We start from the raw sequence: 16,602 nt of genomic DNA, 5'->3' as shown, positions 1-16,602 counted from the left end.
AAAGAATAATAATATCATTTAGTTTTTTAAAAAGTGAACAATACAACTTCAGAATAATTGAGGTACCTGGGGTGCCTGGCTGACTCAGTCATCTGAGTGCCTGACTCTTGGTTTCTGCTCAGATAGTGATCTCATGGTTCTGGGAGAAAGCCCTGTGTCCTACTCAGCATGAAGTATGCCTGGAATTTTCTCTCTACCTGTCCATCCCCCACTCGTTCTTTCCAAATAAATAAATAAGATATTAAATATATATAAAAAAGGAATAATCCAAGTATCGTACCATTTCTTTTATGTAGGAATGCCCAGAATGGAGCCCAAACAAGCAACTGACTGAGCCACCCATGGACCCCATGGTCAAAATTTTTAAAGCACAGTTTTTTCTTTTCCTCTCAATAGCCTTGTTTTATACTAACTGGTCTTAAAAAATAAAATGACTTTCTACTGTGAATCATTCTGAAAGATCAATTTAGTGTGAATAATAATGAAAACTGAAATTTTTAAAGGGAAGGAACAAATGCTTTCAGAAATTTACCAAGTTGTTATAAAGGAAGTAGAGGAAAACCCTACACTGCATATAACCAAAATGTAATTTGGAGTAAAATGAATTAAAGCATTTTATAGACAAATAAATTAACCTCTAAAAATAGATCAACTTCTTTTAATTTTTTTTCTACATTCAATCTTGTCCTGTCTTCAAAATCCCATTTATATTGTTCTATTTTACTATATCCTACCGTTGACTTCTACACAACTTCTGAGGTTTACTTTCTGTTGTTCCCCAACTTCTTTTTATTCTTCTCTAGAATTTCACATTTTGTAGGTATTTTTTTCATAGATGATAACTCCTGAATAAGAACCTGGTTTCTTGAAGACATAGTTTCCAGTTTTGCTGTTAGATCATCAACCTGCATGAATAAAATAATATATAGTTGGAAGCAGAGTGAAAAGAGTCCAATGCAAAACTAAGACCCCACATTTTTTTCAAAGATTTTAAATCTCTGCACCAAAGATGGGGCTTGACTCAAACCCCCAAGATCAAGAGTCACATACGTTACTGACTGCTCCCCGGGCAGGTGCTCAGATTTTAAAATAAGTTCATTTTCAATAAAATGTTATCTATATTGTAGTAAAGTCTTGTAATGCAGAACCTCAAATAACTAAGAAATGAAGAACAAAATTCAAACCACTAGGAGTTACTAAAATCGATCTCTGCTGTCATCCTCTTTGCAACACATTTGTATTTAATATTTATACTTTTATTTTTCTGATTGTTTCAGATTTTTCCTCCATAAAATAACTGTAAGTCACATCTTAGTAGAAAGTCTCTTAACCCTTCCCTCGTCTTAACACTCCATAATTTTTTTAAAGATTTTATTTATTTGAGAGGGAGAGAGAGCAAGACAGCAAGAGCACAAGAGCAGGGAGAGGGAGAAGCAGACTCCCCACTGATCAAGAAGCCCAGCATGGGGCTCAATCCCAGCATCCCAGGATTACAACCCAAGCCAAAGGCACTTAACTGAGCCACCCAGGTGCCCATGTACTCCATAATTTTTAAAGACGTTTTAGGAATCCCATATTGACTTATGTAGGTCTGAGCCAATAAATGCTTACCAAAATAAGACATTGAAAATAAGACTCTAATTAATGAATCTATAAATACTGATTCTATTGCCATCAGCCTTTTTCTGAATTACAACTGTTTTATGCTAATTTCAATTGCATTCTGAAGAGAAATGATTCACAAGGTTAAAAAATCACATCTCTCAGTAAAAAAAAAAAATAGTGGGGAAAAATTTAGTGAGATTATCCATATATTTTTGGATAAAAAAAAATTCTTTAACTCGACAGTGTTACAATCCTTTGTTACTTCCCACAAAATAAGAGAATATACTAAGCAATGAAAACAACCAAAAAACTTGCTGGAGCTCAGTGATGCTGAGTTGGGAAGATCTCCTTTCCTTTAGATATGACTGGAAAGACAAGTCGATGTGGTGGTTTTATAAACTGACACTTCTCCCATGACAATCCCTCCACTTCATATGTGTTGGTCTTAGTAACTGGTTCCTAGTGAACAGAATATGGCAGAGCTGCGGTGTGATTTTTAAGGCAAGGTTAGAAAATGTGATATAGCTTCCATATGACTTTCTTCTTCTAGGAAACGTCACCCTTAGAATCCAGCTGTTGTGGGAAAGCCCAGGGTACCTAGTTAAGTCTTCATGCAAATATTCCAGCTGAGACTGCCCTAGCTAACATCCTAGCCAAAAGCCAGCCTCAACAGCAAAACATGTGCATGAACAAGGTTTTAGATGATTCTAGTTCCCAGTTTCCAGTCATCCCAGGTGATGCCAAATGAAGAAGAAATGAGTTGGCCTGACTCAACCTTGTCCGAAGATTTGTGAACAAGATGAATGCTGTTTTGAGCCACTAGGTTTTGAGATTGTTTATTATACAGCAATAAATAACTGGCACAGATACTGATATTAAAATGGGGTGCTGCCATTAAAAAAGAAAACCAAAAAACTGAAACTAAACCTTCTTTGAACCAGGAAGTGGGTGGAACCTGAAAGACGAGTAAGAGTGAGAAGTAGAGAAGAGTAAGAATGAAAACCAAAAGGGCTTCCAAGAGACTGTGAGTGGAAACCTGATGGCCCTTGAGAGGCTTACAGCAAAGGTTTCTAGACAAGTGAAGAAAATGACACTAGACGGAAAAGGAACTCGTGCCACAAACCACATGAAAGTAAATCTGGTAGGAGAGATAAGCTAAAGAAAGACGATTCAATATGAAGGTACCAGGACTTACTGGGTTCACCTATCTGTTCCTCATTTACAGCTTCTCCACATGCTGTATTGTCAAATAATGCTAAAATAAAGAAATGGCTTCTGGGTTAAAAGCAAATCCAGGACAACATGGCCTATGGATGAAGCCAAAACTATAAACCCTTTATAAGTCCTTGAGAAGGACTTAAGGTGTGCCTCAAATTTCTTTAAGGATCTTAAGAGTGTGAGAATTTGAAAGGCATTGTCAAATGAGAGCTGCACAGGAAACCTGAGGTGAAAGCTTATCTCAAAAGACCCGGGAGAATGGATTTTCTAATGGCATGAAATCCAGTCGTATTCACAGAAAATTCTGTTCTGTTTTTTCCCATTTAGGGTGTCATTACCTGTGCATTTTTTATATATGACCTTTATTATGTTGAACTATATTCCTTCTAAACCTACTTTTTGAAGCTTTTTATCATGAATGGATTTTTTACTCTTTTATCATGAATAGATGTTGCACTTTGTCAAATGCTTTTTTTAAAAGATTTTATTTATTTATTTGACAGACAGAGATTACAAGTAGACAGAGAGTCAGGCAGGGAGCTTGATGCGGGGCTAGATCCCAGGATGCCAGAATCATGACCTGAGCCAAAGGCAGAGGATTTAACCCACTGAGCCACCCAGGTGCCCCTCAAATGCTTTAACTATATCTTTTGAAATTATCAGATGATTCTTCTCCTTTTATTAATTTGGTGTATCACAATGATTGATTTGCAGATATTAAAACACCCCCATATCCTAGGAATAAATAACATTTGATCATGGTGATGATTTTTTTAATGTATTGTTGGATTCAGTTTGGAGTATTTTGTTGAGGATTTTTGCAACCATGTTCACCAAAGATACTGGCTTAGAGTTCTTTTTGTGGTGTCTTTGTCTAGTTTTGGTATCAGGGTAATAATGGCCTCATAGAGTGAATTTGGAGTTTTTCCTTCCTTTTCTGATTTTTGGAATAGTTTGAGAATAGGACTAACTCTTCCTTTAAAATGCTCTGTAGAATTTGCCCCTGGTCCTGGACTTGTGTTTGTTCATAGTTTTTGGATTAATGATTCCATTTCTTTGCTGGTTTGCAGTCTCTTCAAATTTTCTATTCTTGTTTCAGTTCTGGTAATTTATATGTTTCTAGGAATTTATCCATTATTCTACATCGTCCAAATTGTTGGCATACAGTCATTCATAATATTCTTTTATAATTGTCTGCATTTCTGTGGTGTTGATTGTTATTTCTACTCTCTCTTCTGTGATTTTATTGGGGTCCTTTTTCTCTTCTTTCTGATAACTCTGGCTAAAGCCTTATTGGTTTTATTAATTTTTTCAAAGAACCAGCTCCTGGTTTCATTGGTCTCTCCTATTTTTGTCTTTTTAAATTTTCTATAGTGTTTACTTCTGCTCTAATTTTTTAAAAAATTTGAGAGAGAGAGAAGGTGGGGAGAGGGTCAAATGGAGAGGGAGTAGAGAATCCTCCAGTTGACTCCCCGCTGAGCAAAGAGACAGAAGCAGGGCTCATTCCCAGGACTCTGAGGTCATGACCTGAGCTGAAATCAAGAGTCTGCTGCTTAACCAACTACTGCTCTAATTTTTATTATCTCCTTCCTTCTGCTGCCTTTAGGCTTCATTTGTTGTTCTTTTTCTATATTCTTTAGGTGATGGTTAGGTTGTTGTAGATTTTTCTTATTTCTTGAGTTAGGCCTGCATTGCTATATACTTCTCTCTTAGAACCATATTTACTGTATCTCAAAAGTTTGGGAAATTGTGTTTTCATTTTCATTTGCTTCCATGTATTTTAAAAAATTTATTCTCTTATTTCCTCATTGGTCCATTCACTGTTTAGTAGAATGTTACTTAACCAACATGTATTTGTGGTCTTTCAGACTGTTTCCTGTGGCTGACTTCTAATTTAATAGTATTGTGATCCTAAAAGGTGCATGGTGTGACTTCAATATTCTTGTATTTATTAAGACCGGTTTTGTGGGTATTATGGAGGGCACATATTGCATGGAGCACTGGGTGTGGTGCATAAACATTGAATTTGGGAACACTGAAAAAAAATTAAATTCAAAAAAAGACTTGTTTTGTTGCCTAATATGTGATCTATTCTACAGAATTTTCCAGAATGTGTATTCTGTTGTTTAAGAATGGAATATTTTGAATATATCTCCTTATTCCATCTAGTCCAGTGCATCATATAAAGCCACTGTTTCTTTGTTGACTTTCTGACCTGTCTTTTGATGTAAGAGGTGAGTTAAAGTACCCAACTATTGATTATTTCTATTCCTTCCTAAAATATCTGAATTGTACATTGACTTCATGGATACTTTTGCAATTGGGAATAAAAGAAATGAATTTCATTTAAAACATATATAATAAAATTAAAGGACCCTAGTATTACTGTATTATTATCAATTATTTCTTTTATGTTAGTCATTAATTGTTTTATATACTTGGGTGATCCCATGTTGGGTGCATAAATTCTTACAATAGTTAGTTCTTCTTCCTGTCAGATTGTCCTCTTCATTATGATATAGTGCTCTTGTCTCTTACTGCAGTCGTTCTTTTAGACTCTGTTTTGTCCAATGTAAGTATTACTATACTGGCTTTCTTTTTATATCCATTTGCAGGATACATGTTTTTTCCATCCCCTGACTTCCAATCTGCAGGTGTCCTTATGACAAAAATAAAACTCTTGCAAGTGGCTAATACATGGGTCTTCTTCTTTTTCTTCTTCTTTCTAATCCACTCTGACATCCTATGTATTTTTATTGGAACACTTACCCCATTTATATCCAAAGTAATTATTGATAGTCATGTATATGTCATTTTACTACTTGCTTTGTGGTTGTTTCTAGAGATTTTCTCTGATCATTTTTTGTGTCTTTGATATTTTACTGGTTTTCTTTAGTGATATATTTCATTTCTTTTTCCTCTTTGAGTGTTTATCGGTGGCTTTGTTTTCTTTTTAGAGAGGGCATGAGTGGAGTGGGGAGAGGGAAAGAGAAGCTTAAGCAGACTCCATGGCCGGAATAAAGTACAGTGCAGGGCTCAATCTCACAACCCTGAGATTATGACCTGAGCTGAAATCAAGTCAGATGTTTAACCAACTAAGCCACACAGGCACCACTATTAGTGGGCTTTGATATATAATTTGTGTATAACCTCTTCTGCATATAGAAGTCTATATTAAGCTGCTGGTCTTTAAGTTTGAGCCCATTCTTTTCTCTTCTCCCCATGCTTTAGGTAAAGTATTATATTTTATATCCTTTTTTCCTGAGTTCCTTAACTTATTTTTTATATAAATTGTTCATTTTTGCTACTTTTGTGTTTCCTGCCTTTATACTGTCACATTTGGTCTCTTCTTTCCACTCAAAGAGTACCCTTTAATATTTCTTATGGTGCTAGTTTAGTAGTCCAAACTCCTTTAGTTTTTATCTGGGAAACTCTATCTCTCCTATTCTGAGTAATAGGCTTGCTGGATAGACTATTCTTGGCTACAGATTTTTCTCATTCATCACGTTGAATAGATAATACCACTCCCTTCTGGCTTGCCAAGTTTCTGCTGAAAAAGTTCCTGCTAGCCTTAAGGGGTTTCCCCTGAAAGTTACTGACTTGCTCTCCTGCTTTTAAGATGTTTCCTTTATCAGTGTATTTTGCAAATTCAATTACAATAGGTCTTGGTGTTAGCCTACTATTGTTGATTTGGATAGTTTTCTGTGTCTCCTGGATCTTGATGTCTGTTGCTTTCCCTAGATTAGGGACATTTTCAGCTATATTTCTAGAAACAAGTTTTCTTACACCTTTTTTCTGTCTTCTTCTACTGGGACTCCTATAACATGAATGTTATTACATTTGATGGAGTCACTGAGTTCCCTAGGTCTGGTCTCATTTTGCATAATTCTTCTTTCTCCCCCTTCTTTGGCTTCATTGCATTCCATTACTTTGACTTCTTAGTTGTTAATTTGTTCCTCTGTCTTTTCCAGCCTACTGTTCATTGCATTAGGTGTGTTTCTTAACTCATTTATTCCACTCTTCAACTCTGATTCTTTTTTAACTCTTTTATCTCTGTTGTAAGGGTCTCACTGATGTTGTCGTTCTTTTCTAAAGTCCAGTGAGTGTCCCTATGGTCACTGCTTAAATCCTCCATCAGCCATGATATTTACATCTGTCTCACTTCAATCTCTGGACCCGTGGCTTTATCCTGTTCTCTCATTTGAGATAAAATCCTCTGTTTTCTCATTTTATCTAAGTCTCTGCCAGCTTCTCTGTGTTAGAAAAGCCAGTTATGTCATCTTCTCCCAAAAGTAATGGACTTATGAGAAAAGACGTGATGTAGCACCCAGGGTCTCGTGCTTAGAGGGGTATGTCTAGTGTGTGCAGCATGCACTCTGCCGTTGAGTTCTGGCTGCTCTATCCTTCAGGCCAGACATCTGCAAAGGCACTCCTTTACTGCTGTGGGCAGTGTTTGGTACCTGGCCTGAATGTAGCAACTTTTAACTAGGTGTGCCCTGGTGTGCTTGTGAAATGAGACCTGTCACCACATCCACTGGAACTCAGGCCTTCCTGAATCTGGTTAGATGAGGTGTGGGCAGGGGCCTGTGCTGATTTTCTGGGGGAAAGGCCTGCTGTGGTGGAACTGAGGCAAGAATGATTGAGCAGGGCAGTTCCACTGGAGTGCGAGGGGATGGTGCTTGGTGTAAGCAGATTAGGCAGCCAGTGTCAGAGATGTACTGCATCCTGCAGATGGCTCTGTGCTTGTGCTGAGGGGCACTGGAGGGAAATGGTACCAGCTGGTTCCTTTGTTCCTAGAGTGTGGTTTCTGTGAAAGTCAATTAAAAAAAAAAAAAGACTAAGAGATGGTGAAATCAACACAATTTACTGAGAGGATAAAATGTGATGCCAGGGAAATAAAAAGATATGTCCAGACAATAACTAATTGAACGTTCACAGCAGCATTATTAATGGCTAAAAAGTGGAAACAACCCAAAGGTGCATCAAATGATAAATGAACAATGGTTTTAGCCCACAATGGAGTACTGTTTGATAATAAGGAATGAAGCACTGATATATGCTATGACACAGATGAACCCCAAAAACATTAAGCGAGGGAAGCTAGTCACAAAGGACCACGCATTGTGTGATTCCCCATATATGAAATATTCAGAATGGGCAACTCTATAGAGGCAGAAAGTAGACTTGTGGTTGCCTGAGCCTGGGGGCAAGGATTAAGAGTTTCTTTTCAGGGTAATTAAAATGTTCTACTCGATGGCAGTAATGGTTGCACAACTCTATCAATATGCCCAAACACTGAACTACAAATATTAAATGGGTGAATTGTATGGAATGTGCATTCCATCTCAATACAGATTTTGCTTTAAAAAAATCCAATGGCAAGGCCTAGATAATTTTCTTAATTCTCTCTTTTGGGTGTATATAGTATACATGAACTAAATACTTCTGTGCATTTATTATATACTGAAGAGGAAAAGAAAATGAAGGAAATGCCAAAGTTCAACTGGTTTGTGAAATCACTTTTCTGTACAAGTTATCCTGAACTCAGTACAGATTCTGTATCCATTCAAAAGAGTGAAGATGAGAAATAAGACAATTTTCTTAAACATTCTATTAAACATTATCTTCTGCTTTTACATGGCTTAGCTCATGATGGTAACAGAGGGATCATTAAAAAACATTATTTAGCACACCTGGGTGGCTCAGCTGGTTAAGCATCCAACTCAGGATTTTAGCTCAGGTCATGATCTTATGGGTCATGGAATCAAGCCAGCATGGGGCTCTCTGCTGGGCAGGGGTCTGCTTGAAATTCTCTCCATCTCCCTCTGCCTCTCCAACCACCCCCACCACAAATAAATAAGTAAGTCTTTTAAAAAAATTATTTAGTAGGAAAAAAGTCCCAATTTCTGTGAAGAATGATGTATAAGTTTCACCTTTCCTAAGGGTAACTACTATAAGAAAAAAATATATAAAACAAATAACAGAATGAAAGTCAAAGTTTAAGAAATAAGTACATTGTGAAGATACTAAAATTATACTAAATTAATTATAATGAAAAAGGGAAGGAAGTGATCCATGGAAATAAGTATCCTAAAACACTTCATATTATTTAACCACCTACAGATTAACTTGACATGTGACATTTCATACATACCTGACTCCTACTCTGAGTCAGTTTTTCCTTTAAGTCTTTTACCTCATCTTCTAAATTCATACGACAACGTGATGTCACCTCCAGTGAAGCCTCTGACATAGATAGTTTCTTTAGGGTATTGGCCAGTTCTTCTTGAAGTTGTCTCACAGCAACCTAATGAGACATTTCTGTTACTGGATTTATAAAATCATCTTACTATTAAATTATGTTAACAATATATAACTTGAACCTATGTACTTGGAAAATTTCACTACAAACATCAATTCATCTCCTTTTCCTAACATGTACACATTATGGCTGTTTAATGAATTTGGCTAAAGACACAAAAAGATGTTCTCTGCCTAGTCAGTATTATGTTACTTAGTTAATTAATTCAGCCCCACTATCCTTTCCTTGTGGGTGAATTTTCCCAAAGCTTCCCAATCGACTGAAGTCTCAAAAAGAAATGGGTATATAGGTGGGACTAACATTGGTAAATTCTACAGTATGAAATGTTTTCCTTCTTTTTTATTAGAGGCTTCAATTAATGTCAGAATTCCCCACATGTTCAATCCTCTGCTCAAATCCTTTTAATAGATAACTAACTCAGAACGTAAGTGAGGTCATTCTAAGGGCCTTCAAGACCCTAGATGACCTGGCTTTCACCTCTCTCCCTGACCTCCATTCCTGCTACACAAGAATCCTGCCACCCCTCATTAATATGAAAATGGAGATCCAATGCCCAATTAATAAATTACAGAGATACAACTCTCTTTGTGTTCGATAAACTTAGGCCCAAATGATAGCAACTGAGATTTAAAATGAGCAAATTATTTGTAAAATTGCTTACAAAATTATAAATAGCAGTGGGAAGATTAAATCAAATATAGTTTTGCTAAAGCTCATCACAATTGGCCCAAATTATGATTTAATGAAAAGGAAGGGCCTGCAAAGGATTAAAAGGTCATAAGGATACATGATTTCAGACTAAAAATTCAAATTTATATAAATAAGAATAAAATTATGCCAACCTAAAATGTATATAAAGCTACTATGTGTAGTTTGCATAAATGTATAAATATATAAAAGTATATATGTATAAACATATATATTTTTACTTATAAATATATACTTATATATATGTATAAAAAGTACTGAGATACTGTACTTTTTATTCAATTCACTTGGGAAATCTGGAGCTAACTGTCAAGTTAATTCACTTAATTGAATCTCAATTTCAAAATATTTATGCTTTAAAAATCCTCTATGCTTGCAGTGTTGGCTTTTAAAATATATATACATATATACATGGAGAAAATATATATATACAAACACACACATATATATATATATACATATATATGTATACATATATATATACACACACATGAAGTATAGATATATATATACACACATACACACAGATATATGTACATACACATAAATAAAACAATAATCTCAGAAAATAAAATATATATGTGTACAAATACATACACAAGTGAACTTCAAAATAACTACAGAAAATATCCCAGAACTCCTTTTGTTACCCACTTCTATCTCCTTTTGTTTGCAAAGGTGATTCTTTAGAATTCCATCTTGCAAATCAATCAATGTGATACAACAAATTAATATGAGAAGAGAGAAGAACCACATGGTCCTCTCAATTGATGCAGAAAAAGCATCTGACAAAATCCAGCATCCGTTCCTGATTAAAATGCTTCAAAGTATAGGGATAGTGGGAACATTCCTGAACTTCATCAAATTTATCTATGAAAGACCCACAGCAAATATCATCCTCAATGGGAAAAAGCTGGCAGCCTTCCCGTTGAGATCAGGAACAAGACAAGGATGTCCACTTTCACCACTCTTGTTCAACATGGTATTAGAAGTCCTAGCAACAGCAATCAGACAACAAAGAGAAATAAAAGGTATCCAAATTGGCAATGAAGAAGTCAAACTCTCTCTTGGCAGATGACATAATTCTTTATATGGAAAACACGAAAGACTCCACCCCAAACTACTAGAATTCATACAGCAATTCAGCAACGTGGCAGGATACAAAGTCAATGTACAGAAATCAGTGGCTTTCTTATACACTAATAATGAAAATAAAGAAAGGGAAATTAGAGAATCGATTCCATTTACTATAGCACCAAGAACCATAAGAAACCTGGGAATAAACCTAACCAAAGAGGTAAAGGATCTGTACTTGAGGAACTACAGAACACTCATGAAAGAAACTGAAGAAGACACAAAAAGATGGAAGACCATTCCATGCTCTTGGATCAGAAGAATAAACATTGTTAAAATGTCTATACTGCCTAGAGCAATCTGTACTTTTAATGTCATTCTGATCAAAATTCTACCAGTATTCTTCAAAGAGCTGGAGCAAATAATCCAAAAATTTGTATGGAATCAGAAAAGATCCTGAATCACTAAGGAAATATAAAACAAAATATAAAAATTAACTATAACAATAAGAAAAATAAAGCTGGGGGCATCACATTACCTGATTTCAAGCTTTATTACAAAGCTGTGATCGCCAAGACAGCATGGTACTGGCATAAAAACAGACACATAGACCAGTGGAAAAGAGTAGAGAGCCCAGATATGGATCCCCAACTCTATGGTCAATTAATCTTCGACAAAACAGGAAAAAAATATCCAGTGGAAAAAAGACAGTCTCTTCAATAAATGGTGCTGGGAAAACTGGACAGCTATAAGTAGAAGAATGAAACTTGACCATTCTCTTACACCGTACACAAAGATAAACTCAAAATGGATAAAAGCCCTAAACGTGAGACAGGAATTCATCAAAATCCTAGAGGAGAACATAGGCAGTAATCTCTTCGATATCGGCCACAGCAACTTCTTTCAAGATATGTCTCCAAAGGCAAAGGAAACAAAAACAAAAATAAACTTTTGGGACTTCATCAAAATCAAAATCTTCTGCACAGCAAAGGAAACAGTCAAAAAAACAAAGCGGCAACCCACGGAATGGGAGAAGATATTTGCAAATGACAATACAGACAAAAGGTTGATATCCAGGGGCGCCTGGGTGGCTCAGTGGGTTAAAGCCTCTGCCTTCGGCTCAAGTCATGATCCCAGGATCCTGGGATGGAGCCCCATGTCGGGCTCTCTGCTCAGTGGGGAGCCTGATTCCCTTCCTCTCTCTCTGCATGCCTCTCTGCCTACTTGTTTCTACTACTACTGTCTGTCCAATGGAAAATAAAATCTTTAAAAAAGAAAAAGAAAAAAAAAAAGGTTGATATCCAGGATATATAAAAAACTCCTGAAACTCAACACACACAAAACAGGCAAACATATCAAAAAATGGGCAGAAGATATGAACAGACACTTCTCCAATGAAGACATACAAATGGCTATCAGACACATGAAAAAATGTTCATCATCATTAGCCCTCAGGGAGATTCAAATTAAAACCACATTGAGATATCACCTTGCACCAGTTAGAATGGCCAAAATTAACAAAACAGGAAACAACATGTGTTGGAGAGGATTGGAGAAAGGGGAACCCTCTTCCACTGTTGGTGGGGGGGAATGCAAGTTGGTACAGCCTCTTTGGAGAACAGTGTGGAGATTCCTCAGGAAATTAAAAATAGAACTTCCCTATGACCCTGCAATTGCACTCCTGGGTATGTAGTGAAAAGAAGGGCCATCTATATCCCAATGTTTATAGCAGCAATGGCCAAGGTCACCAAACTGTGGAAAGAACAAGATGCTCTTCAATGGATGAATGGATAAGGAAGATGTGGTCCATATACACTATGGAGTATTATGCCTCCATCAGAAAGGATGAATACCCAACTTTTGTAGTAACATGGACGAGACTGAGAGAGATTATGCTGAGTGAAAAATGTCAAGCAGAGAGAGTCAACTATCATATGGTTTCACTTATTTGTGGAGCATAACAAATATCATGGAGGACAAGGGGTGTTAGAGAGGAGAAGGGAGTTGGGGTAAATTGGAAGGGGAGGTGAATCATGACAGACTATGGACTCTGAAAAATATTCTGGCATCCTGTTCTCGACAAAGTTGTTTTTCAGTATAATACCGTTCTTCCACAACCAAAAGACATATTTTCATTAGGATTTTGGATGACTCTGTTAAAAAAAAAACGTCAACAGCTTAAGAGAACTTAAAAAAAATGTTCAAAAGAAATGGCCTTTTTAAATACAATGATTTTTTCCTACATGAATAACTCAAATTTTAATTTAAATAACAGTTAAAATTTGTCATAGATATACAGGTAGATATAGTATGTGAAATAAACTTTCTTTACAAATCACTTAACTAATTCCATCATAGTCTCAAGGTGATTTAGCCCTTATTTTAACATAAAAGATCCAAAACTGGGATGCCTGGGTAGCTCAGTTGGTTAAGTGTCCTACTCTTGGTTTCAGGTCGAGTCATGATCTCAAGGTTTTAAGATCCAACCCTGAGTCAGGCTCTGCACTCAGAGTCTGCTCGAGATTCTTATCCTTCCTTTTCCCTCCCCCTCTACACATTCCCCTACTCATGCTCTCTCTCTCTAAAAATAATATTTTTTTAAAAAATAGCCAACATGCATATTTATCTCAATTTACCCTCCATCCCTTCATTCAGAAAATATACATACATAGGGTTTATATGAGAAGCCAAGAATTCCAATAAATTAATGATTTTAGCTATAAATATCATAGTTACTATTAGCATAAAACTAAATTTTTTATATATTTTATACCTAAGTAATATACATTAAATCAAAGTAATATTATAAATAATAGTGATGGAAATATGCATATATACAATGGAATATCCCTCAGCCATCAAAAATGGTGAATACCAACATCTGCATCAACGTAATGGAACTGAAGGAGATTATGCTGAGTGAAATAAGTCAAACAGAGACAATTATGACATGGTTTTACTTATTTGTGGAACAGTGGGAATAGCATGGAGGAATTAGAAGGAAGGGGAAAATGAAGGGGGGGGAAATCAGAGGGGGAGATGAACTATGAGAGACTATGGACTCTGGGAATCAAACTGAGGATTTTAAAGGGGAATGAGGTGGGGGAGTTGAGTGAGCCCAATGATGGGTATTAAGTAGGGCATGTGTTGCATGGAGCCCTGGGTGTTATACACAAACAACAAATCACAGAATACTACATCAAAAACTAATGATGTACTGTATGGTGAGTACCATACGATAATAAAAAAAGAAATCACTGGATTGTAACCAAGAAGCGAAAAATAACTTGCCCTAGCCTGAAACAGAAGAAAAACACAAATCCATAAACTTAACTTTGTCAGTTTTTTAAACTAAACAATTCATTACTTGTTACATCTACCAAAAAATGAATTACATGATTTTCAATGTTACAAACTTAAAAACATTTTATCTTACCATACCTTAAACAGTGAGCCCCAATAATGCCTTTGAGGATGTTTTTTAAAGATTAATAACTCGAGAATAGGCAAACTTATTATTAGGAGCCAAAATCAATAAGCATCAATCAGAAAAGAAAAACAAATTCCTAAATTTTAATTCAAATTATATACTATGATAGTAGTATTATACATCACTATAAATTATCTGCCTGTATCCAGCTATTGTTACGTCCACAGAGAGTAGATAAGAAAAAATGTTAATAATATTTACAGATTCCCTATACTGAAATGAAATAACTGAAAATGTGCCTGTTTATTACCCAACTAGAAACGTCCCATCCTGGAAGGTGTGATTCTACAATGGGCAATTGTGTTGATTTTATGACCCTACTCTCTGAAGTCAACTACACAGAGATCACAAGGCAAAATAAATCTTTAATCTTGGCATTAGTGACCGGCAATACAGAACTGCACATTTTGAACCACTGAGAACTGCACATTAAGAACGACCAAGAACCACTCCTTCTACATGAGTCTAAGTCAGTAGTCATCATTGTTATACTGCTCATAATTTCAACTGCTTAAACATAGGGTTCAGTATTTGATGTTACCTTTTTAGCATGTAAAAACTTACAAAAATGGAAGAAGCAAACAATATTCAGGAATTTTTTTGGTCCAATTCCAAGGATAAAGTTTAACTATAAGCTACGATAAATTCTAACAATATTTTAAAATTTTAACTTATAAAATTTTACAAAAACTAAATATTGGGTTATAATCTATCAACTTCAATACATTCTGTTCAGAAGATCATTTCAATTGAACTATGTTACATTCTTAAAGCAGGGAAAACAATATAAAATTGGAAATTTAAATTTAAATTTGTATATACCTGCAGGTGTTTATTTTCACTTTCATTAAAACATTCTTCCTCTTTTTCTGTTGTCATTTCTAAGTCTAGTTCTGCTGAAAAATCTATATATTTTATTAAAATGGACAAATTAGAATGGTTAGATAAAAACTTTAACTTTCATAAAGATAGAAAACAACATCTTATCAATTAAGAGTTTAAATTAAACTTAATCTTTAGCTGAATATTTAAGAAATACTTTTAATTATCAAAAATTTCAGCAAACCAAACAAACTGAGGGTTGCTGGGGGGAGGGGGTTTGGGAGAAAGGGGTGAGATTATGGACATTGGGGAGGGTATGTGCTTTGGTGAGTGCTGTGAAGTGTATAAACCTGGTGATTCACAGACCTGTACTTCTGGGGATAAAACAATCTGAGGATTTTGAAGGGGTGGGGGGTGGGAGTTTGGGGTACTAGGTGGTGGGTATTATAAAGGGCACGAATTGCATGGAGCACTGGGTGTGGTGAAAAATAATGAATACTGTTATGCTGAAAAAAAAATATATGTTTATAAAAAATAAAAAATTAATTAAAAAAATTTCAGCAAACCATTTGGGAAATACTAAATGTCACTAGGTTAAAGGCATACAAACATCTCAAAGAATCATTCACAAATTCGCCCACGTAATATCAAGAAACAAAACAATCAGAAACAAATTTTTAAAATGCAGCAGAATGAGGGGCACCTGGGTGGCCCAGTGGTTAAGCCTCTGCTTTTGGCTCAGGTCATGATCCCAGGGTTCTGGGATCAAGCCCCGCAACAGGCTCTCTGCTCAGCAGGGAGCCTGCTTCCCTTCCTCTCCCTGCCCTCCTCTCTGTCTACTTGTAATCTCTCTCTCTCTGTCAAACAAGTAAATTTTTAAAAAATGCAGCAGAAAGATATAAAATCACAAAAGACTATTCTTTATCTTGTTGTAGTATCTCTTAAACAACACCCTAAGCTTCAACTACAACATTATTCATGGTTTCCAAAATTACCAGTATTTTTTATGCCTGTATCAGTGTACAACCTTCCTAGGGGTGTATTTCCCTGATGAATGGAAAGATTCCTAAAATGTTTTCCTCTACTACTTGACAAATTTCTTCACATCTTATAGGACACAGACTGCTATGTAAAGTCATCCTTGATTAAGGCTACCCTTCCTTAGATAGATAGATCACTTTCTTTGGGGCTACATTAGTACTATACAGATTTTTCTAGTGCATCTTCACCACATGAACTGTAAGATACTTCTTTATGTATATATATTCCTTTTGTTACTAAACTGTATGAGACAATCTCTCTATTTCTCTTTTTTTAAGGGGGAAGGAGGAGAAGAAGGAGCAAGAATTTTGACCAGGTTCCA

At 35.8% G+C, this 16,602-nt stretch overlaps 1 protein-coding gene across 1 annotated transcript; it reads right to left on the bottom strand.

Moving 5' to 3' along the window:
• Nucleotides 1–742: 742 nt before the first annotated feature.
• Nucleotides 743–15,508, bottom strand: LOC309857902 (ankyrin repeat domain-containing protein 26-like). The gene is made up of 3 exons (XM_082750622.1): nt 15,240–15,508; nt 8,978–9,130; nt 743–905 (listed from the first exon to the last, which is right to left on the bottom strand). The coding sequence occupies exons 1-3, from the start codon at nt 15,294–15,296 to the stop codon at nt 762–764; spliced, it is 354 nt and encodes a 117-aa protein (XP_082606748.1). The 5' UTR covers nt 15,297–15,508; the 3' UTR covers nt 743–761.
• Nucleotides 15,509–16,602: the final 1,094 nt, after the last annotated feature.

This window comes from Mustela nivalis (genome assembly GCF_964662115.1).
Source record: "Mustela nivalis genome assembly, contig: HAP1_SCAFFOLD_1523, whole genome shotgun sequence".
Lineage (NCBI taxonomy): Eukaryota > Metazoa > Chordata > Mammalia > Carnivora > Mustelidae > Mustela > Mustela nivalis.
The sequence above is the reverse complement of the archived record's forward strand: the minus strand, read 5'-3'. Positions and strand labels throughout refer to the sequence as shown.